This window comes from Mirounga leonina, unplaced genomic scaffold (assembly GCF_011800145.1).
Source record: "Mirounga leonina isolate KUSES-001 unplaced genomic scaffold, KU_Mleo_1.0 Mir_127, whole genome shotgun sequence".
Taxonomy (NCBI): Eukaryota; Metazoa; Chordata; class Mammalia; order Carnivora; family Phocidae; genus Mirounga; species Mirounga leonina.
In genome coordinates, this window is record NW_023270316.1 from 10817463 (window position 1) to 10837391 (window position 19929).

Here is a 19929-nt window from a genome sequence, read left to right on the forward strand (position 1 = left end):
TTCAAAAACATTAAAAACTAACTGGTCTAAGAAACAGCAGCTCTGCAGGGCTTCATCCCAGACAGGCTGGCTCCTGCGGACACGTCTGTTCTTTCCCGAGTGCCTTCGCCCAGTAGCCGGTAAAGGGTGGCGTGTTTCCCGGCGTCGCCGGGGTCGCCGGGGATGGTGCAGAGTAGGGGGCTCCGGGCTGGGCTGCCGTCGTGAGTCCCGCCGGCCCAGCAGAGCCCGGCCTGCCGCCTGCCCGGCCCTCCCCGAAGTGTCCAACCCCCACCCAGCCTGCGGGCTCTGCCCGGACCGTGGGTACCGTCTGCTTGCTCTCCCCCCGCAGCTTCCTGGCCCTCATGGCCCGCGTGTTCGTGTACGGGACCCTGAAGAGAGGCCAGCCCAACCACAAGGTCCTGCTGGACCCCACCAACGGCCGCGCCGCCTTCCGCGGCCGGGGCCGCACGCTGGAGCCCTACCCCTTGGTCATCGCGGGCGAACATAACATCCCGCGTCTGCTCAACCTCCCGGGGCAAGGGCGCCTCGTGCTCGGCGAGATCTACGCCGTGGACGAGCGGATGCTGAGCTTCCTCGACGAGTTTGAGGGCTGCCCGGACGTGTACCAGCGCACCCCGCTGCAGGTCGCGGTCCTCGAGTGGGAGGGCGCGCGCGGGGCGCCCGAGGAGACGCCGGCCGCCGACGGGACCCTGCAGTGCTTCGTGTACAGCACGGTCACCTACGCACCCGAGTGGGTCCGCCTGCCGCACCACGACGACTACGACTTCCAGGGGGAGCACGGGCTTCGCTACACTCGGCGGGAGGACAGATGACAAGCGCGAGGGCCAATCCCCCGCGCGTCCGCCAGGGGCCGGGGGCCGGAGCCCCGACCATGAGACGCCCTCGGCCCGTCTGCACTCCGCGCACCGGCGTAATAACGTCCTTTGAAACACTTATAAAACTCGATCTGTGGGAAAAGGAACAATCTCTTTTTCAGCTGCAGCTGCTTTTCCCAATATTTTGACACACTGATCACAAAATTGTGCCTGAAGTCTGTCTAGCCGGCAGCGCTTTGTTGCTTGCCGCTTCCAGAATGCCATGGGCTTGAATAGATCAGATAAGGAAAATTCAGGATCCTAATTCCCTAAATGACATTTCAAGAACTCGTATGTCACTTTTTTTTTTTTTGCTTTGCTTTGATCTGAAGATAACATTTAAAATGTAGACTTCGTGTAGCAGCTAGATTTTAGCAACCCTACTGTATTGATTCTAACTTGGGGCAGCAAGAAGAAGAATTTTTTAAACTGATTTGGGTTATCTCCGTGTAATAAAAGAACCTCAAGAAAAACATTGTGTTTGGGGTAGTTTTAGAGCATATAAAACATTAGTATTCACAATTTTCAGATCAAGCTTATTAAAGAAGGAGTTACTAAAGATGATCATATAATATTAAACTGGATGTTTTAGGAAACCAAATTTAAAAGTGTTGGTACTACTGTTGGCTTTTTTTTGGGAGGGGGAGGGGGCTTTACTTCCTTGGTAGAAGGTTCTTTTCATTCTAATCTGGCAAAATCACAAGCCACCTACTTGCTGGCAGATGCTGCTGAACACCCCGATTTCAGATGGAAGCTCACCCAAGCCCGAGGCCCAGTGGCAAGGTGCCGTCCCTGCCTCCGAAGGGAGCAGCATTTGGGGGGTTGGGTGGCCTTTCAGAGAAGGACCAACACGTTAGTAATTTGTTCTTCAGGCCTGACAGAAAGCTTAGCTTCCAAATACAAACAGCACTTAAAATAATTTTAGCAAGGCACGAAGTACCAATTACTACCCACCTCCATCTGATAATCTGTCAGCGTAGATTCAGATCCGCGCACGACTCTGCCTCTGTTTCCTTACCAGCAAAGTATGAAACGTATTCCAAGAATTTCAGAAGCAACTGACAACGCAGCTGCTGATCCTTAGTAACCTCGTTCTCCGCTGGGAGAGCTCCCTCGCTCTTCGACTTAATGGTAGACTGTGATCACTAACTGCATCTGGCATAAAAACAGGATCAGTATTTTTAGCCCTATCTTCTTAATTGGAAACTTGCTTCACAAAAACACAAAAAGGCAAGGATGGGTATCAACTGATGGGCTTGTGGCAGCCACACCCACCACTCCTGGGGTGAGAGAGCCCCAGCAAAGCCTGGGGGAGGGGGAGGGGGGCCGCCCGCCGGGTCCGTGGGCCCCGCACTCACCCGTGGGAGCCGCGCAGGAGGGATTTCCAAACTCCCCGGTGGCCCCGCGCGGGCTTTCGGAAGTTCAGAATAGCCACAAATGGGAGCGAGGTTCTCAACCAGGAAGAAGCAGGGAAACAGATTATGAAGGTGGTAAATGATAATTCAGTGAGACAAAGGCAAAGAACTGGGATTTACAGAAAGTTTTTTGAAGGATCACAATGGAACGCTAGTATTTCAAGGCTACTGGCACAGCCAATAGCCTCTTATGTACGTTGTCTTCGTTCAAAAAAAGGGCAAACTAATATTTAGACAAATGCTCAGCTTTATTGATTTAATTTTGACACTAGGAAATCTCACAGCAGAAGTACAAATCATATGTACAAGTATTTATATCAATAAAAATTTCCATTGGTGATTTTTTGGCAGAATGTTGGTTTTGACTATATGTGGAATAAATATGACCATGTAAAATCTGCTGCACAGGGGTGTTCCTGCAAAACGCTTGAATAAATTGAGTGTGAAAGAATAATAATACAAATGGCTAATTAAATTGGGTGATGACTGAAAGGCTATAAATACTTCATTCCAGTTCCACGAGCAGATCTCCTTCTCCAACTGTGTCTCCAGCTTTACAATGCACTGATTTCACCTTGAATTAAAAAAAAAGAAAGAAAGGAGGGAGAGTCAGAATTATTAACCAGACCTGAGGGAGCCGTCTCGTCACCCATTTCTGGAAATGAAGAGACATTTCTTCGTTGGGGGCGGAGCTGGACGGCACCCTAGAAGCCAGGCGCACTGATGCCCCGCGAGCCCTCAACAGCCAGCACTCCCAAGCTCTTCTGCGGCTTCAGGCGGCAGAAATGGTCGGAGTTACTGGGAGTTACTGGTGTACTTACTGTTCAAACACGAAAACAAAACCACCACACAATTATACAAGCATCAGACAAGACTCCTAATTAAGAGGAGAAAGCCCTTAGCCTGAGATCATAAACTTCCTTCTGAAGGGAAAGGAAATGCTGCGGAGCTGTGTGGCCGTGTGGTCTCGGTGGCCCGACATGGAGCAGCCACTGAGCCCCCCCCCGCCCCCGCACCACTGTGCCCTCCCGGTCCGTGGATTTATCTCGGCTCTAGTCAGGTTTTGCTTTCCCGAATTTGTGTTCCGCTTTAAAATGGGCGGGCGGTATGGGGTGGAGAAGAGGCAGTCTTCTGACTTGTCGGGAGGTTCTTGCTTGGGCCTGAAGACACATGGCGGGCTCGACCTTCCTGGGCATCTGGGCATCTGAGCACCCGGCAAACGGGAAGAATGTCCGCGACGCCGGGTTCGGTGCCCTGGCCTGTGTCCTCGCGGCTCCGCTAGGAACTGCAAGGCCAGAAGGGGCCTTCTCCCTTGAATTGTGGCCCTGGAGCCCTCAGAACCCCGTGAACCGAAGCAGTGACGATTTCAAAGGCCTGGGGGTGCCGCTGGCCCTGAGTGGCTGCCCACTCTGATCTGGGGCCTCCGATGTTTGCAGAGGACACGTCTTGCATGCTGTGATGACGACGTGGAGGACTGGCGTCCATTGTGAATTTTCTCCGAGAGGAAAAATGGCTCTCCAGATAAGGACTGCCTGTCCCGAGGCTCGCCAGGGCCTGCTCCTCTGTGCTGGGGCTCCGGCCACTCCTGGGGCGCCCTGCTGGGGCGCAGAAGGAAATGGGATGGGCAGGAAGGACTCCAGCTGATAGCGGTCAGGCCAAAGTACAGGTTGACCCGGAGCCCATCGACGCCCTGAAAGCGGCTCTGGGCCACCGATGGCCAGGGATCGGCTGAGCCTCCGGAGACATGGGACCCAGAAGCCACCGTGAGACCGCGGGGACCCCGAACACACCGACAGATGAGGGCCCCACGCTCCTTTGGGGAGCTAAGGCCGCATTCATTTGTGTATTAGTACCTCAGTCCAGCAACAGGGGCCCTCGGCATGCATTGGACATATATATATGTTCTGGGTCCCTCCAAATGAGGCCAAGTTCCCATCACACCCGGACATTTCATGACACTAAGGCAGCAGAAATGTTAAGTAATCCCACGGAGCAAAACCAACAATTTCTACAAGAACAAAGACCATTTTGGGTTCACTTTTAGAAAAAAGAATCCGATGTAGAAGGCAGGATTCCCCAATCGTGGCCTTCTCTCCCAAACACCCTTCCAGCCTGACTAGCCAGCTCCAGGCCCGCCCGCCCTAAACTGGGCCTCTCTGTCTCTGATGCAAATGCCAGTGTGGGCCGGCAGTGCCCCTCTGCCAGGGCACCCATGTCCCCAGGGCTCGATCTCCGCTTCCCATGGCGCAGGCCACGGCGGCCTCTGCCCTCTCCTTGCCCCACCCCACCCTGCCTCGCTCCAGGACGCAGACCCCCCAAACCAAACTGTCCTTCAGAAAAGGCTCCCTCTGCTATGGGTGGCATCTTTGCAGAAGCAGGAAGAATAATGAAGTTATTATTAAAAGGACTTTTCTATTTTCCTCAAGGAGAAAATACATGTGAGAAGTTTTACTCTTAACAAGTTTCAGGGGAAATACAATTCCATTATTTTTTTCTCCCTAAATCATTATGTCCCACATGTGTACATGGGGCTTTCTGCTCCTCTTGATCTAAAATTGAACTGTTCTCTTTGTGGAGAGTTACATTAATTCTTGTGTCTGAATTAATTCCTGTGTCTGAAGAGTTACATTAATTCTTGCAATCTCTAAAACCAGTTCCTGCCGTGTCACCTAAGTCTCAGATAACTAACGGACTCCGAGACAGACGTAAACATTAAAAATTAAAGACCCTTTAATTTGAAAGACATTAAGGTGAAGAACAATTGTTCTTTGACTACCTGCACGTCAGACAGATGCTCCATGAGGCAGGGACACACGGGTGCCAGGTGGAAAGAGCTCCCAGTCTTAATGTCCCGCTCTGCAGGAGCGAGGAGCCGGCGGGGGTCACCTCCACGGTCCCCTCCAGGCCCAACCACCCAAGAGCCAAAGGTGGAAGTTCTGCTTCCTGTCACAGAGCTGGCAAGGGCTGGGGGGAGCTTGGGGACATACCTTGCCAGTTTTCCCAGCTGTCATACTGTTCTGCATTTTCATGGCTTCAATCACACAAATTTCCTGACCTTCTGCTACCTGGAAAAACGAACAGGAAAAAAGACAAGTTTTAAAATCCTTCTGATTCTGCAACACCACCACTCAGGGGTGAAGCCATCAAGAGAGTCTTTGTCAAATGCTCTGAAATTTGACCCAAACAGCAGCAACGACCTCTAATACTTCATGTTCCAAGTGAATCTCTGGGAGGCAGCAGAGAAGGGCCATTCCCTCTGTCTTCACCAAGTGCCACAGAGATGTGGCCAAAATGGAACGTTTTTCTCTTCTGGGCGATGTCCAGACTTGGCACATCTCTACAGACGGCAAGACCTGTGGTTTCTGGGGGCTGGGAAGAAGAGGGGAGTGGTTGCTGACGCACGCAGGGTTTCTTCTGAGCGGGGAGGAAGTGTTCTAGGTTGACGAGGGGGATGGCTGCACAATGAATTCCAGGAATAGACGAGAACCATAAATGTGCACGGTGAGGGGCCGACCTGCACTGGACGTGAATTTTATCTCCGCAAGGCTGTCACCCCAAACTGGAGTGCTTCCATCGGCAGCCTTGGGGAGCTGGGAAGAGCAGTCAGCCAGGGGGACCACTGTCTCAACCTCTGCGACACATGACAAGTAACAACGAGGTGGCTCCTGGAAGGTGCCTTCCGACGGGGGGAGCGACTGCTAGCAGCCTGCCCGGTCCTCGCGTGGAGGCCGGCGGCTCCCACGGGCACTGGCTCAAGCTCCACCCGCCTTCACTGGGAGGGGAGATCCACGCGGGGCCGGGAATGAGCTCCCCGGGTGAAGCCGCTCTATAGACTCTCTTTCCGTTGCCCTTGATGGGTTAGCACCAAGGAGCTGGGCCCCATTCTCCTCTCTCTGTGAAAAGGGCCTCCCAGTTTTGACACGGTAAAGCTGAGTTTCCTCGGGCAACTGGCTGGCTACGCTGGGGTGCTGGTGGGCATCCTGGTGGGGGGCTCCCGGACACTCACACCAGTGCGGCTTGTGCTGGCCCGGAGTCGCAGAAGTGCCTGGAGAATGTTCTTCCCCGCACTCCCCAGATGATGCCCGAGCTCCCTCCCGGCCCCCCGCGCGGCACAAAGCTGTCTTGCTGGCAGTCAGGGCTGCCTGCGCCCCGCGCCTTCCTTCCCTCCGCTGATCAGGTGGTGGGCTGCCTTTTCCTGGCACAGAAATCTAGGAAGAGAGGGGATGCCAAAGCCTCGGTGCTGGCACAGAGGAGAGACGCTGTGCTGGGGAGCTGGGCTCTGCAGCTCCGTGCTCCCCGCCCGCTTGGATTCATTTGCCCACCCCCCCCACCCCCCGGCGGCTGCATTCCACAGAGAGCGAAGGGTCTGCACGCACGCGAGGGCTGCTCTTCTGCTCTTCGCAAGGACAGCGGGCAGGGCGTCATCCCTTCAGGGCAGGCAGGGACCCCGCGAGAGGAGACGGAAGAAGGGCAAGGCCCCCGGGGCCGCACCTGCCACGTAGCTACCCCCACCCCCGACCCCCAAAACGCGGCCGGACCGCACCACGCTCGCTCAGAGCCCGAGGGGCCAGAGCGTCCCGCCCAGGCCCCTGGATATGGATCTGAAACTCAACGTGACGGAATCGAAATTCTCTCCACAGAGTAGTCATCGGCTCGCCACCTCTGGGTGCCCACGGCGGGGACCTGGGCAAGCTTGGTTCCCGGCCCCCACCCAGCCGGGCTTCCCCTGCTGTCGTCTGAAAGCCCATCCCCGACCCGGTGGGCTTCTAGGGGGTGGGGGGCACAACCTACCCCCTCTGCGGCAGGTTTGACCCCTCTCAGCTGCTCAGCCCACGGCTCAGAATCTGCAGGCCAGACAGAGCGCCCCTCACTGGTTCTTTATGGGATCTTCAAGTAAGTGGATTCACAGTTAATGCAAACAGGAGAAGGAAATGAACCCGGGAGATTGCGGTGGTCACAGCAACGGGGCACAGACCACCCTGACAAGGATGCCACAGGGCCCACGCTGGAGGGCGGTGGAGCCTGGGCCACGACCCCACACCAGGCTCGAGCCGGCCCCGCCGGTGCGGAGATCAGGGCCCGCGGGAGACCGGCCACAAGTTCACGGGGCTCTGCTCCCGTTGCCCACTGGTCGTCCCTCCTGGCTGGCTCTGGGGGCTCGTACCCTGCGTGATTCCCAGGTGACTCAAGTGGCAGGGCTGCAGTCACACTACTCAGAAAAACAAAACCTCTCATTTAGACAGAGGTAATCAGCAGAGGTGGGAAAGTCCCAAAGTTAAAATACCCCCCTCTTTCTTATTGTGTCACTCTGGTAATTCGATTAAACGGACTTCAGAGAAGGTGCCTCTGGATTCACAGGGGCCACCCGGCAGCACTGTCCTGAATCTACGTCCGATCCTCGATCCTCACAGCTCCGGCCTCCTGATCCCTCCCGGTCCCCTCCTGGTCCCCTCCCTTGGTCTGCAGGTCTCCATTTCCACTGCAGTCTGGATGGAACTTTAAGTGATCCACTGCTCCCTCTCTGCTCACTTGGGCAATGGGTTTTATGGTCTGTTTTCACGCATTCATCCCTAGAAGAGAAAGAACGCTTGGAAGTCGCTCCTTGAAACCCCACGAAACAGGGAAGGACGTCTTGGTCAGCAGAATCGTGTTGCACGCACACATGGACTTGATCTAAACCCACACTCTTTCATCCCTCAACAATCCCAGCCAGAGGAGCTCCGAGACGGCAGGCTGCGCTGCCATGGGTGCTCCGCCCGGGGTTGTGTGTCTCCCCGCCCCCCGCCCCGTGTCCCCCTCGATCGCGGAGCCTGGGGTGCAGAGGCGGCGGCCCGCCTGCGCCCGCGGGGCTCGGAAGGTCGTGGGGACACCTTCCGCGTTTCCCCGGGTGCTCGTGGGCAGGGAGCGCTGGGACAGCTCACACGGGAGGGCACGGCCACCGAGGGCTCTGCGCGCACACTTCTCTAACACTTTTGTGCATCATCTGATAAAGGCTCACTGATTGTGACAGGAGGTCTCCAACACTGGGCTTACAAAATGGTCACAAGCCTCGCAAGTCTTTTTGATAAACCTAGTCAGCCTGATGTACTTCCCTGCTCCCTGTCTAATTGGTGTAAAGTTTGGAGGTCCGAGTCCTGTATCTTTCATCCGGCTTATTGCGTCCTCTCCTTTGACGTGGGGTCAAGGTTCACATTCGCATCCGATTACCAGAGCGCGCTCATTAAGCGGGGGCCTGCCTCGCTCCAAAATGAGTAAGCTGGAGAGAAAACCCGGCCCATTTACTCAGCAGATTTTCGCATGTTTAGGAGGCTGCATGTCGCCCGGCAGTGCTCCGTGCTGAAGAGTTTCAGACATCTCCAGCTGATGATTAATTGTGAGTGATGGGAAATAAAATCCAGTCAAGCCAGCTGCTTGCCATGGTTGGCAAAATGACTCTAATGGATATAGGCTGCCAATTTTCCAGTTTTACTGGCAAGTCTTCCAAGTGTAATTAAGGGAAGTTATAAATGATATGGAAATCTATCAAGTCCCATTTATTTTCAGAGGACCCTTTCCCCAGAGACTTTTATCTTCAAGCTTATAGTATGCTTTGTTGTGCTAATGATTTAAACCCCTTCTTATTTCTGATTAAAGCCCCCAATATCCTTCTACCAAGTTCGCCTCACTCCTTCCCCAAAGATGAAAAGGCCCAGAACCTTCCCCTGCACACGTCCCTCTTGGAAAGCACGCTAAGACTGGGACACGCTTGGCAACTTGTATCATTCAGACTGCGAACGCATGAAGAAAGCTCAAAGAAAGTGCAGGAAGGGAACGAGCAGCAAGAGGGGGAAAAAAGACCTCCACCAAACATAAAAGGAAGCCCCCAAAAGTCCAGACTTGAAAGCTGTGCTCGAGAGCAGACATTCATCAGAAGGTGGTGTAGCTCACTAATGTTATTTGATTTGGAATAAAAGCATGAAAATGATGGCAAAGGCCTAAAATTGGAGATGTAAAGGCTGACTGCACAGTATTCCATTTCTCAATTTCATCCTTCAGAGCCACAAAATGGGGGTGATACAGTGACGGGATGAGGTTTACAGTAACAGCTGTGCTCTTCCCACACAGGGGAGGCCCTTCTAATGGGCGAAGGTCTGTTTTGAACAGACGGGGAGTAACAAAACAAGGTTCCCTATTAAGAGTGTGCAGTCCTATTTCTGATGAAGAAAATGAGTACGGGAGTCGGATTTCCTCGAAAAGGGCCCCTATACCCTCTCTTTTGTCGTCCCAAACCAGGGCTGTTTTAGAGGGGTTATCCTTCCGGTGGCGGGAAGCGGACAGAATGTCACGGGGGGCTTCCCCCCGCCCCCCGCCAGCCCACTTCTCCGGCAACCGTAAAGAACATACAGGAAACAGTGCCAGTGGCATATGGCTTTCTACTGCGCTGAACATTCACACAAAAGACAGGTTCATCCGTCATCGCGGTATCTGGATTAAAAATTAGCTCCTGATGGATGGTATTTGGAGCTTACCTGCTGCCAGTACATTACGAGAGAAACACGGGTTCTGAAACCCACACGACACCAGCAAGTGCAGACCATGAAATGCGACACGTGCAGGCGCACATAATGTACGCCAGATTATACAAAATAATAAATAAGCTATTTAAACCCTCTGCCCAAAATCGGGCCCGCTGCAAGGAACCCTGGGTCACTTCTACGCAGGCCCATTAATGCACAGCATCTGCTGTGTAGAAGCAGGGCACGAAGCACTTCCGAACGATTTCAGCAATTAAAAGAAAACTGTTTCCTGCCTGTTCAGACAGCAACTGTTTCAATGCAAGAGTGAGCACCACCAAATCACTGGGTGCAGCTGAAAAATTAAGTCCCCTTTTTGGGGAAGAGGGGTGGGTGGGAGGAAGACTTTTTATGGAAAAGGGAGCCCTTCTTTTGTTGTCCTACGTTCTGTGTTTTTCTGCCAAATGAGACAGAAGGCTCGGAGGGCTTCCCGGCCCGCCGCAGTCCCCCCTTCTCCCGCACCGGGCCACCCGAAAGCGCGGATCAATATCAGCCCCGCTGACGACGCCACAAAAGTGAAAATCCTTCAATTACATTTTTAAAGGCTGTTCTACTTAGAACACAGGTGCCTGAATGCAATGCATTTTACGGCCCTTAGATCTGAAGAAAGACACAGTTAACAGCCACGAGAAAAAGGCCTCTCAGATTTGGTTAAAAGGCACTGCTAGAATCTGATTATAATAACTTCCTCTTTCTGAGCCTGTAAGATAGGCTGGTAAATATCCCCTGATATTTCCCGAAGAAGAAGAAATGTGCATTCACATCCCAACATCTTCATGTAAAGAGGGAGGGAGAAAGACCCCGGGAGACCGTCTAGTATTTAAGCAGTGACGACGGAAGGAACCATCGTCAAATTACAAAGAAAGAGGAGGCCAGCGACAGAAATGCCACCAAACCCCTTATCTACAGTCTGAGGCCTCCGGCAATGGGCTTGTGTGCAGGCCGCCTGACTCACGGCGAAGGGCACGCGCGAGGGGGGTGACGCATCCACCAAGGCTGCTGGCTGGGGGGACTCGGCGTCCCTGCCTGCCCCACGCTGGCCCGGCTCCCCCGGCTGCCCAGGGCCACCTCCCTGACACTGTGCAGTGGGCGACCGAGCAGGGAGCGAATACGGAGTCGTGGCCAATACAAGTCCAGTTTTCCTTAAAATGAAAAACATTTCTCCCTCCTGCCCTCAAAGTTAGCCTTGGAACTGGAGCCAAAGCCCCTAGAGTGAGAGAAGAGCTCACAGTATCTTTAAGAGATCAGTCTGGATCCTCTATCTCTGTGAAGTATGCGGTCTTCAAGTACTCAGTGACTCCATGTTTTTGGTTTTTGTTGTTTTGGGTTTTTTTTAAGCAAAAGGGTGAGGAAAGATCTTTTGAATCTTGGTAAGGTTGCAAACTGCCATCTTCAAAAATGGTTAAGACCAGGATAACATAGCCTCTAATCCCAAGCAGATCATTTCTTGAAAAATAAAATCAAATGCCAAACTTACAGGAGACTCGCCTGCAACATTTAACTTACTGATGAATCTGTAAAAATAGTTTCTCTTATACTGGTCATTATCTTAAGTTAAATTGTAAAAATTCTCAAACTGTTACCTCCAACAAAAGTTAACCCTAACACTGAAAAATGAATGTTATCTGGAAAAGTTTTACAAAAAGGCCAAATTCCGGGTAGTGATCACCTCTGAAGAAGGCAGGACAGGCATTTGATTAAGGAGGGACCCCAGGGCAAGTTCACCATATAAGCAACGTTTCATTGTTAAGTACATTCGGAAGCAAATATGGTAAAGATGAGCAGAGAGCATCTGAGCACGTGTATTATCCTCTGGACCTTCATGCGTGTAATGTTTTGTAATCTGAAGTTTCAAAATGTGAAATAATGAATGCATAGATTTATTTATACATGCTTTGGAATACAGTCTGAGGTTTGGCTGGAAACCTGGCATCTTGTCAAATAAAGTGCTATCAAATATGAAAATGTAGTTAGTGTAGTGATTTTAGGATTGTAAATCAAGGTATCCAGAAACTGGAAAAGGGATCCGTCAGGCCAGGTGCTCGGCCGGGAAAAGGTGCCATCGTGGATACTGGGCCGTACGAGGCACGCAGGTCCCTGCCAGACAAACCCAGGTCAGGAGGGACCATTCCAACGCTGCTCATCTAGACACCTGAGAGCAAAGGAGGCTTTGAATCCGTTTCTTCAAGATTTTTTTTTTTTTTAAGATTTTATTTATTTGAGAGAGAGAATGAGAGAGAGCACATGAGAGGGGGGAGGGTCAGAGGGAGAAGCAGACTCCCCGCCGAGCAGGGAGCCCGATGCGGGACTCGATCCCGGGACTCCGGGATCATGACCTGAGCCGAAGGCAGTCGCTTAACCGACTGAGCCACCCAGGCGCCCAGATTTTATTTATTTATTTGAGACAGAGAAATCGAGAGACAGAGCACGAGCAGAGGGGGAGGGGCAGAGGGGGAGGGAGAAGCAGACTCCCAGATGAGCAGGGATCCCAGGACCCTGGGATCATGACCTGAGCCGAAGTCAGTCGCTTAACCAACTGAGCCACTCAGGCGCCCCTGTTTCTTCAAGATTTGAAAACCAGAGGTCTCGGGCCAAGTTTATTCGCAACCTCCCCAGGATCGGCTGTGGGCTCAGTTACAGAGGTTTGGGGGCAAAGGAGTGTGTGTGAGCACCATGGTCTGAAACGGTGCACCTGGGTCTCGGGATCACTGGCCATCCCCCTGTTCGGGAGCCTTCCCCTAGAAGCGCTGAAGGAGCGCACCCAAGGGGGACAAACATCAGGGCGAAATCTAGGTGGTACGCCTATTAACGATGACAAATTTTATGTTCTCATGGGTGCACTTGATAGGATTCCATTTTCTGCCCAAGACACCGTGCACGAGAACAACAGTCCCAAACACCCACTCCCCCTTCTGCTAAAGGCCGGTTCCAGTACGCAGCGGATCTTCCCCATCCTGGCCCCACAAAAATACTCCCAGGCCTGTCTCACCGACACTGAACAGGCTACGTGGCAAGCGAAGCAGCAACAGGTACTCACTGCCAATCTAGGATTTGACCTGGTCTCACAAGTGATAATTACAAAAGAAAGCCACGTAAATGGGGACACCGCCCACTCCTGGTCCATGTCTCAGTTCTTACTGTATTGAATAGGATGGATATTTCTGTAACAAATCTGAGAGGTCTGCTGAATCGGAAGCTAACTCAGAAGAAATCCTGATTCGCTGCAACAGTAAAACCTCCGCTTGGGTTGCCTTATTTTTTATTTTTATTTTGTGCTTTGTTTCTGGTATCAAAGGGCTAACAAAACAACTGTGCCCCGAATGACTATATTTTACGCTTCAGAGTCAAAATGGAAACTGTGACATTTTGGCAGCTCTCAGCCTAAAGCTGGCCGGTACGCTCTGCCCTTATTCTGAGAGAATGTGTGTTTCTAATATTTTTGTTCAAGAGTTTCATAAAGGTAGGCATTTTAAAAATTAAAACAAATTATTAAAAAAATGCTGTCTTGGATTAAAGGGCCCTCAGTTTAGGACGGTGCTAAATATACAGAAAAATAGGTATTTTTCCAACGGAAATGAGAATCAGTCATGAAAGTATTTTCAGAGGGTGGATTACAAAAAAACAAACAAAAAGGCCCAACAGACTAAAGGCATATCAAAGTCATTCTATCAACTGTTTTCTGAATTAAATGGGTGACTCCTGACTTTCCATAATCCACTCCTACTTTGTTTATTATTGGGTTTGTTTGTAGGCATTTGACTGTCTGTTGACCAGAATCCCCTCCCCACATGTACAAAAAGGCTACTGTACAATCATTTAAAAAAATGATTTTACTGCCACATTTAATGTCAAATACTATTGTAAGAGACATGGAAAGACATCAGAAACTTTTGCCGTATGAATCCAAAAAAACACAGCCTCTGTGCTCAAGGAGGGGAAAGACTCTCCTCTCCCACAGGAAGCTGAGTGCATTTATTACTTCTGAACAGCCACCCCACATCATTTTGCCCTGAGGTGGTGTTTTTTTTTTTTAACTCCGTTAAGACGTTTTACTTCACAAAACAGATTTATTATTTATTATTTATGTGATGCTTTTGTGGAACACATTATTGCCAGGCCCACCATTCTAAGATCTGTCAGGCTTTACTTAACCTAAATATAAAAATTACAGATTACTGAAATTTAAACTATTACAAAAAAAACACAACATTTCAAAGAATAAGAGAATAGTTATAGGCCCCCATTTGTCTCTTAGGTCCTGTTTTCCTTGAAAACACACAGAGATGATTGATTCCATTATCTTTCTACCGATAAAAGTAGAACTTGGGCTCAGCTATTGTTAGTACTAAGCACAACACAACATGCCCCGCAGTGCTAAAATAATTTAAAACCACGAAACTTTAAAGTTACCAGTATTCTTTTCTCATAATGGCCTCAAGTAAGTGCTCTGCCTTTGGTCAAAGGAGAGTTTCTTGGGTTTTAATTACACAAGGCAGATCTAATTATAGAAGCTGCTGTTAAGAGTCCACGATGAAACTTCTCCCCCTGCATTTGGTGACAGTATTAGCAGTTTGGGACACTTTTTGCAAATAATAACTCAAGAGAAAATACCGTTTTATCAAACACAATGGCACAGAATAAGAAAGGAAGTTGTGCAGGGAACAAAAGTGGCAATGGGAGGCTGGAGAGAAGAATTAAAGAAAGCACGAGCTCTCCTTGACCAGCCTAGGCACGGGCATGCGGAGAGCATTCATTTCTGGGTAAGGCGAACAACACAGACCTTAGGAGCCAATTTGCTCCTAAGGGGTGTACCCCCCATATCTGTCTTTAAAGGACTACATAAAATAGAGGTCCCATTACGCCACAGTAACATATTCTTAACAGTTAGTTCTCAAATTAAACCCTTCTCCAATACCAACATTTAATTATTGGTGGTGGTTTTCAGTATCTGAGCTACCCCAATGAACCAACGACTAATACCACATTGTTCCAATTTACTAAATGCCTTGCTTTCCCACATTAAATTATTAGCCAGGAAATGGAAAGTATGAAGGCTAACCCCCCCCCCCCCCCCCCGGGTGTCTGGAGAAGCTAGACCAGGAGAAAGCAGTTGCTGGAAACAAGGAGGCTGCATCCTCCCAGTTCTCTGCCCCGGGAGTGGCTCGAGGGAGGCTGGTGCCAAGGAGGCTCAAGACCACAATCTGAGCCCCCTCCAGCCTCCCTTCAGGTTTTGACTCAGGTGTTGGAAAAGTAAGGATTTCAGTTACACACTTATACAGTTTTTAAGTGCAAATGTGATTTTATAATTAAAGCCACACAATTAGGACTGACAAGCTCAGGATGGCAGCCTATGTAGCCTCTAGAAAAGGCTTATCTTCTGGGAAAACAAACAAAATAACCCACCACGTTATTTACCAACCTACGCGGCTAGTTGCTAGAAGATTCCACAGACTGCTCTGATGATGCGTGTGAGTGTAGGATTTATTTATTTATTTTAGGGAGAGAGAAAGTGCGCCCATGCATGCAGGAGGAGGGGCAGAGGGAGAGGGAGAGAATCCTCAAGCAAACTCCCTGCTGAGCAAGGACCTGGAGGCGGGGCTCGATCCCACGCCCCTAGACCATGACCTGAGCCAAAACCAAGAGTCCACCGCTCAACCGAGCCACCCCAGCGCCCCAAGTGTAGGCATTTTTACAAAATTTTTAATTTGAGTACAGTGGACACACAGATTACATTAGTTTCAGATATACAACATAGTGATTTGATATCTTGGTGTAGGCATTCTTAACATCAAGGCCAATGGGACATCATCTTACGACCCTAACCCTTTAGAAAGAAGATACACAATATGCAACACATATGTGTAATTTCTATGTATCACTTCTCCCAAATCCTTAAGACAGTCTTTTTTGTTTTTTTTTTTAAAGATTTTATGTATCTGAGAGAGAGCGGGAACACAAGCAAGGGGAGTGGCAGAAGGAGAGGGACAAGCAGGCTCCCCAACGAGCAGGGAGCCCAATGCGGGGCCTCCATGCAGGACTCGATCCCAGGACCCTGGAATCATGACCTGAGCTGAAGGCAGCCACTTAACGGACTGAACCTCCCAGGCGCCCCCCTTAAGACAGTCTTAATGAGCACTTTCTTCTAGGAATGTCAATGCCATCAAAGTAAAGATGACAATTCATGGCTACTGAGCCTCTTCTATGCTTTTCTAGAAAAGCAGGTAGAGTTCCATTTCCGTATCCTCAGGTAAAAGCAATTGCTAAGTCAGTTCTCCAACTTCACTTACCAATTTCAGAACTAATCATTTAAACAGCTGAAGCTGATTGTTTTTTCTTAATTTTCATTTATTGTAAGTATCTTTCTAGAAGCCAGTGCCAACTACATGAGTTCTTCTCAACATTTTACTTATGTTAATACAGAAATAGAGAGGCAGTTTTAATGCCCCTTTACGGGAAAATGCGTAAACTCCTGTGACTTACCAAGATACAAAATGGAATCACCATACCATCCATTGAAGATGATAGTGTTTGGCCATTATTTTCCAGCATGTAAATAAAAATACTAGTATTTAAATATCCTCTAGAAGTCTGGTTGCATCTTTGTTTTCTTCTTATTTTTGCTGCAAATCAATAGAGGTTTCTATCCATGCTCTATGAAATGCATGTATCCCACCAACCTGTCCATAGCATGTTATTGCAAGACTGAACATGTGAGGAAATATTAATATAGCTTTGATTTGTGCCTTAATGTCACAAGGTCGAGATGAAAAGCTTTAAACTGTGATCCTAAATTATATGTATCAAGTAACGGAAGGGCTCTGGTACTACACGGTTTATGGAATTAACTTTCCTCAGTTCCCTTCCCATTTACTCCAGAAGTCATACAGAAAGTTCCCCCATTAAAGGGCTATTTCTTGGTATCAGTTCTTTAAGGATGCTCAAAGCCCAGAAAGCTAGAAAGTACATAGAAATTTTAAATAAAATACTTCCCAAATACTAAATCTACCAGTTAACAGAATGAATCTGGCCTTATTTCTATTCTAGTCCCAGGTCTCTGAGGGGGGAGGCACTCAAGAGATCTGGTTACTAACCCACTTCAAATGTGCACCAGTTGGACAGAGAATGCACAAAAGCTATTTTGCTGTTCCATGGGGGGAGCAGGAGTCAAGAAAGAGCTGCACGGAGCATGATCACGCCTCAGTCCGCCCCATCCCACAGACAGGCGCGGTCCTTACCATGTCTCCAGGCTTGACAGAGACGGCCACCACCACACCAGGCATCGGGGAGCGCAGAATACTGCTTGTGTCCTCGGCCACTTTTTCCGGCATAAATTTGTTCAGTTCTGCAGCCAGTTTGGTTAAGATATGCACCTGATACTTAAGGGGAGGGTAAAAAACATAAATGAGTTTAAATGAAGAATTTTCCTCAAATTATCATTCATGCAGAATCCGTTTTTAGCTTTGATAATGATAACATCTTTGAAGTCAAATGGTTTTGAATTACTGTACTTAAAAACAAAAATATATTTGTTTGTTTCTGGCACATGTTGTGAGCTAATTATTTAAGAAATTTCTTGAAATAAGAACAATTCCAGTAGCTAATTAGTGACAAACAGTAGTCACCCCGTCTCATTATGAGAAGTGTCTCAAAACTTCGTAAAGAAAGCAGGGACAATTTTCCTTGTATTCACTTCACCGCTTACAAACTTCTCCCAGTTAACAGGAATCCCGTGAGCTGGCTGGGTCAGCCCGAGGGAGAGGGGCGGCTGTGCGAGCACCTGCCAGCAGATGGCAGCAGATCGCTGTCTCACGCTCCCCACTCCCCTCCAGAGCCACTGGGCCACCAAGAAGTTAAGACAAAGGGTTTCAGTGTTTGTTTGGGGCAAAATCATACTTAAAATTTAGTATTTTTCTAGAGACACAATATGTTATATTCACTACTGGAAAAGTTAGCTTTCTTTTTAGGCACAACGTGAGGTAGCCTTTCCAAGGTACCAGGATGGTTAGGGTAATATTAAGATGATACAGAACGAATATCTTCTGCGCCGAGAGACAATAATATCAAGATTTTAAAACCACTGAAAGTTAACGTTGTGCACAAGCAAGTACTTCAATGGAACCTTTTGTAGGTGACTCTCAAACAATTAGGGGCACATTAAAGGGAGTTCAAACAGAACATTTCTAATAGAAGAGAATTCCTCCCTGGCAGGAAAAAACCCTCCCCATCTCTGTGGATAAACACAGGAGCCACAGTTTGGTCTGTCCAAAAAGAAGCAAACTAGGGGCGCCTGGGTGGCTCAGTTGGTTGAGCGACTGCCTTCGGCTCAGGTCATGATCCTGGAGTCCCGGGATCGAGTCCCGCGATCGAGTCCCGCGATCGAGTCCCGCATCGAGTCCCGCATCGAGTCCCGCATCGGGCTCCCTGCTCGGCGGGGAGTCTGCTTCTCCCTCTGACCCTCCTCCCTCTCATGTGCTCTCTCTCTCTCATTCTCTCTCTCAAATAAATAAAATCTTTAAAAAAAAAAAAAAAAGCAGCAAACTAAAATGGTTGGAGGAGGTGCTACTCAGGGAAGCTGAAACCACCGCCTGAAGATTTTGGATTCCTACCAGGCCGCATCTCCCGGGGTAAGACGGATGCGGCATCGAGGCGGCTCCATATTGCTGCGAAAAAAGCCGCCTTAACTCAAAGCCTCCTGTGGGCATCATGACGGCAGGGATGTGAGAGCAAAACAGAACCCACTCTTCTCATTCTGGACAGGGGTGGGGGCCATCTCCAAGCCTGCTCTTTGCAGGGCCTATTTATTCAAAAGGGTGGGGGAGGGCTCCAGGAGGAGCAGATGTGCCACTGTGACAGGTTGCATAATAACATCTTTTGCATGTTTCTTTACTCCTGAGTGTGTGTTTTGCAATCAAGACATACAAGTGTCTGCCAGTTTCTGAAGGATATGATCCTTAAGTGAAATTACAGTGCAAATAAAAGCTTTTTGCCCCTATTAAAATTCATCTGAGTCATAAGTGGCAAAGGAAAAGCAAGTAGAGTGCATTCTGCTGTCAGTCTAATAAACATTCTGGGCAGAGGGACTATTTATCAACGGTGAATTGTACCTCAAAGTCCTTCATTAAACTATGGGGGAGGTGGTGGACAGCGAAAGAAGGGAGAATATAATTGTACCAAATTGCAGTTTTCGTATCTGTGCTCCGTCCGCTTTAGAAGAGAAAACCCAACATCGCTAGGAGGAGGCGAATCAACAGGAAAGCCACTTCTCTAGCTGCCTGCACCCTCTGTCGCCCCCTCCATGGGACTGGCCGGCAAATGGCCCAGCTGTCCAGCTTCGGTGCAGCACCCAGATGGATTTTTTCCCCCTTGTTTTTCGTACCATTTGACTTCAAAATGTTAAGTCGAAATTCAGGGAAACTATCTTTCTCCACTGAGGATAATATAATTTATCACATTTCACCACAGTGGATGGGCTTAAAAACTAATTTTAGCTATATCACAAACAAGCCTTAATATAAATAAAGAGCTAAGACTGTACCCAGCTCCATTTCTCCCCAGAAACTACAAGATCCTGCCTAAAACTGGATCCTTTTACTATTTTTATAATTTTCATATCTTTTGAATTCCTTTCTCTGTAGGACTCCTGCTTTGCTTGGAAAGAGATGTAAAACGGTCACAAAACTCAACGCCTTTAGATGCAGTCTTTGTTATTGATGAGATGTTCCTTTTCCTTTTTGTATTTGTTTATTGTTCTTAAATCTGTTTGGGGGATAAGCGACTTATTGTAATCACAAGTGAAAAATAACAACGGGGTAAATGCCTCGGGAGAGGCCTCGGTGCAAATAGTTGGCTAAGAAACGACCTTTCTGAATAATAAAAGAGGAGGCAGCAAGAAGGTTCTCTTTTTAAGATTACCTTTGATGTTGTCCTGACCCCTTCGGCGTGCCCGCACAAACAGGCCTCTTAAAACAACGGCCTGGCTCTGGGCTCGCCCGCACAGTGGCCCACGGGGCGCTGGCTGGGGTGGGAGCCGAGCGGGAGGGCATCTGGGCCCAGCAGAATGAACTGCCTGGTGAGAACCAGAAGAGCTTTTTGATGCCCCCAGAAAAG

General features: G+C 49.3%; 2 protein-coding genes across 6 annotated transcripts in view; one reads left to right on the top strand and one right to left on the bottom strand.

Annotated features, from left to right (window-relative positions):
- Nucleotides 1–19929, top strand: part of GGACT (gamma-glutamylamine cyclotransferase) — a 69875-nt gene that overhangs the window by 47718 nt on the left and 2228 nt on the right. For 2 of the 3 annotated variants that reach the window (XM_035003109.1, XM_035003110.1), the window contains one exon: nucleotides 329–1316. The exons of the other annotated variant lie outside the window; for it this stretch is intronic. In XM_035003109.1, the coding sequence (XP_034859000.1) occupies nucleotides 342–812 (471 nt within the window). In that variant the 5' untranslated portion in view covers nucleotides 329–341 and the 3' untranslated portion in view covers nucleotides 813–1316. Of the gene's footprint in view, nucleotides 1–328; nucleotides 1317–19929 lie in introns of those variants that run through there. 3 annotated transcript variants of the gene reach the window in all.
- PCCA (propionyl-CoA carboxylase subunit alpha) overlaps nucleotides 2499–19929 on the bottom strand; it is a 402470-nt gene continuing 385039 nt past the window's right edge. For 2 of the 3 annotated variants that reach the window (XM_035003106.1, XM_035003108.1), the window contains 3 exons: nucleotides 17058–17198; nucleotides 5257–5334; nucleotides 2499–2843 (listed from right to left, as the gene is read on the bottom strand). In XM_035003106.1, coding sequence (XP_034858997.1) covers nucleotides 2775–2843; nucleotides 5257–5334; nucleotides 17058–17198 — 288 coding nt within the window. In that variant the 3' untranslated portion in view covers nucleotides 2499–2774. The remainder of the gene's footprint in view (nucleotides 2844–5256; nucleotides 5335–17057; nucleotides 17199–19929) is intronic. The other variant, XM_035003107.1, reaches the window with a different exon arrangement.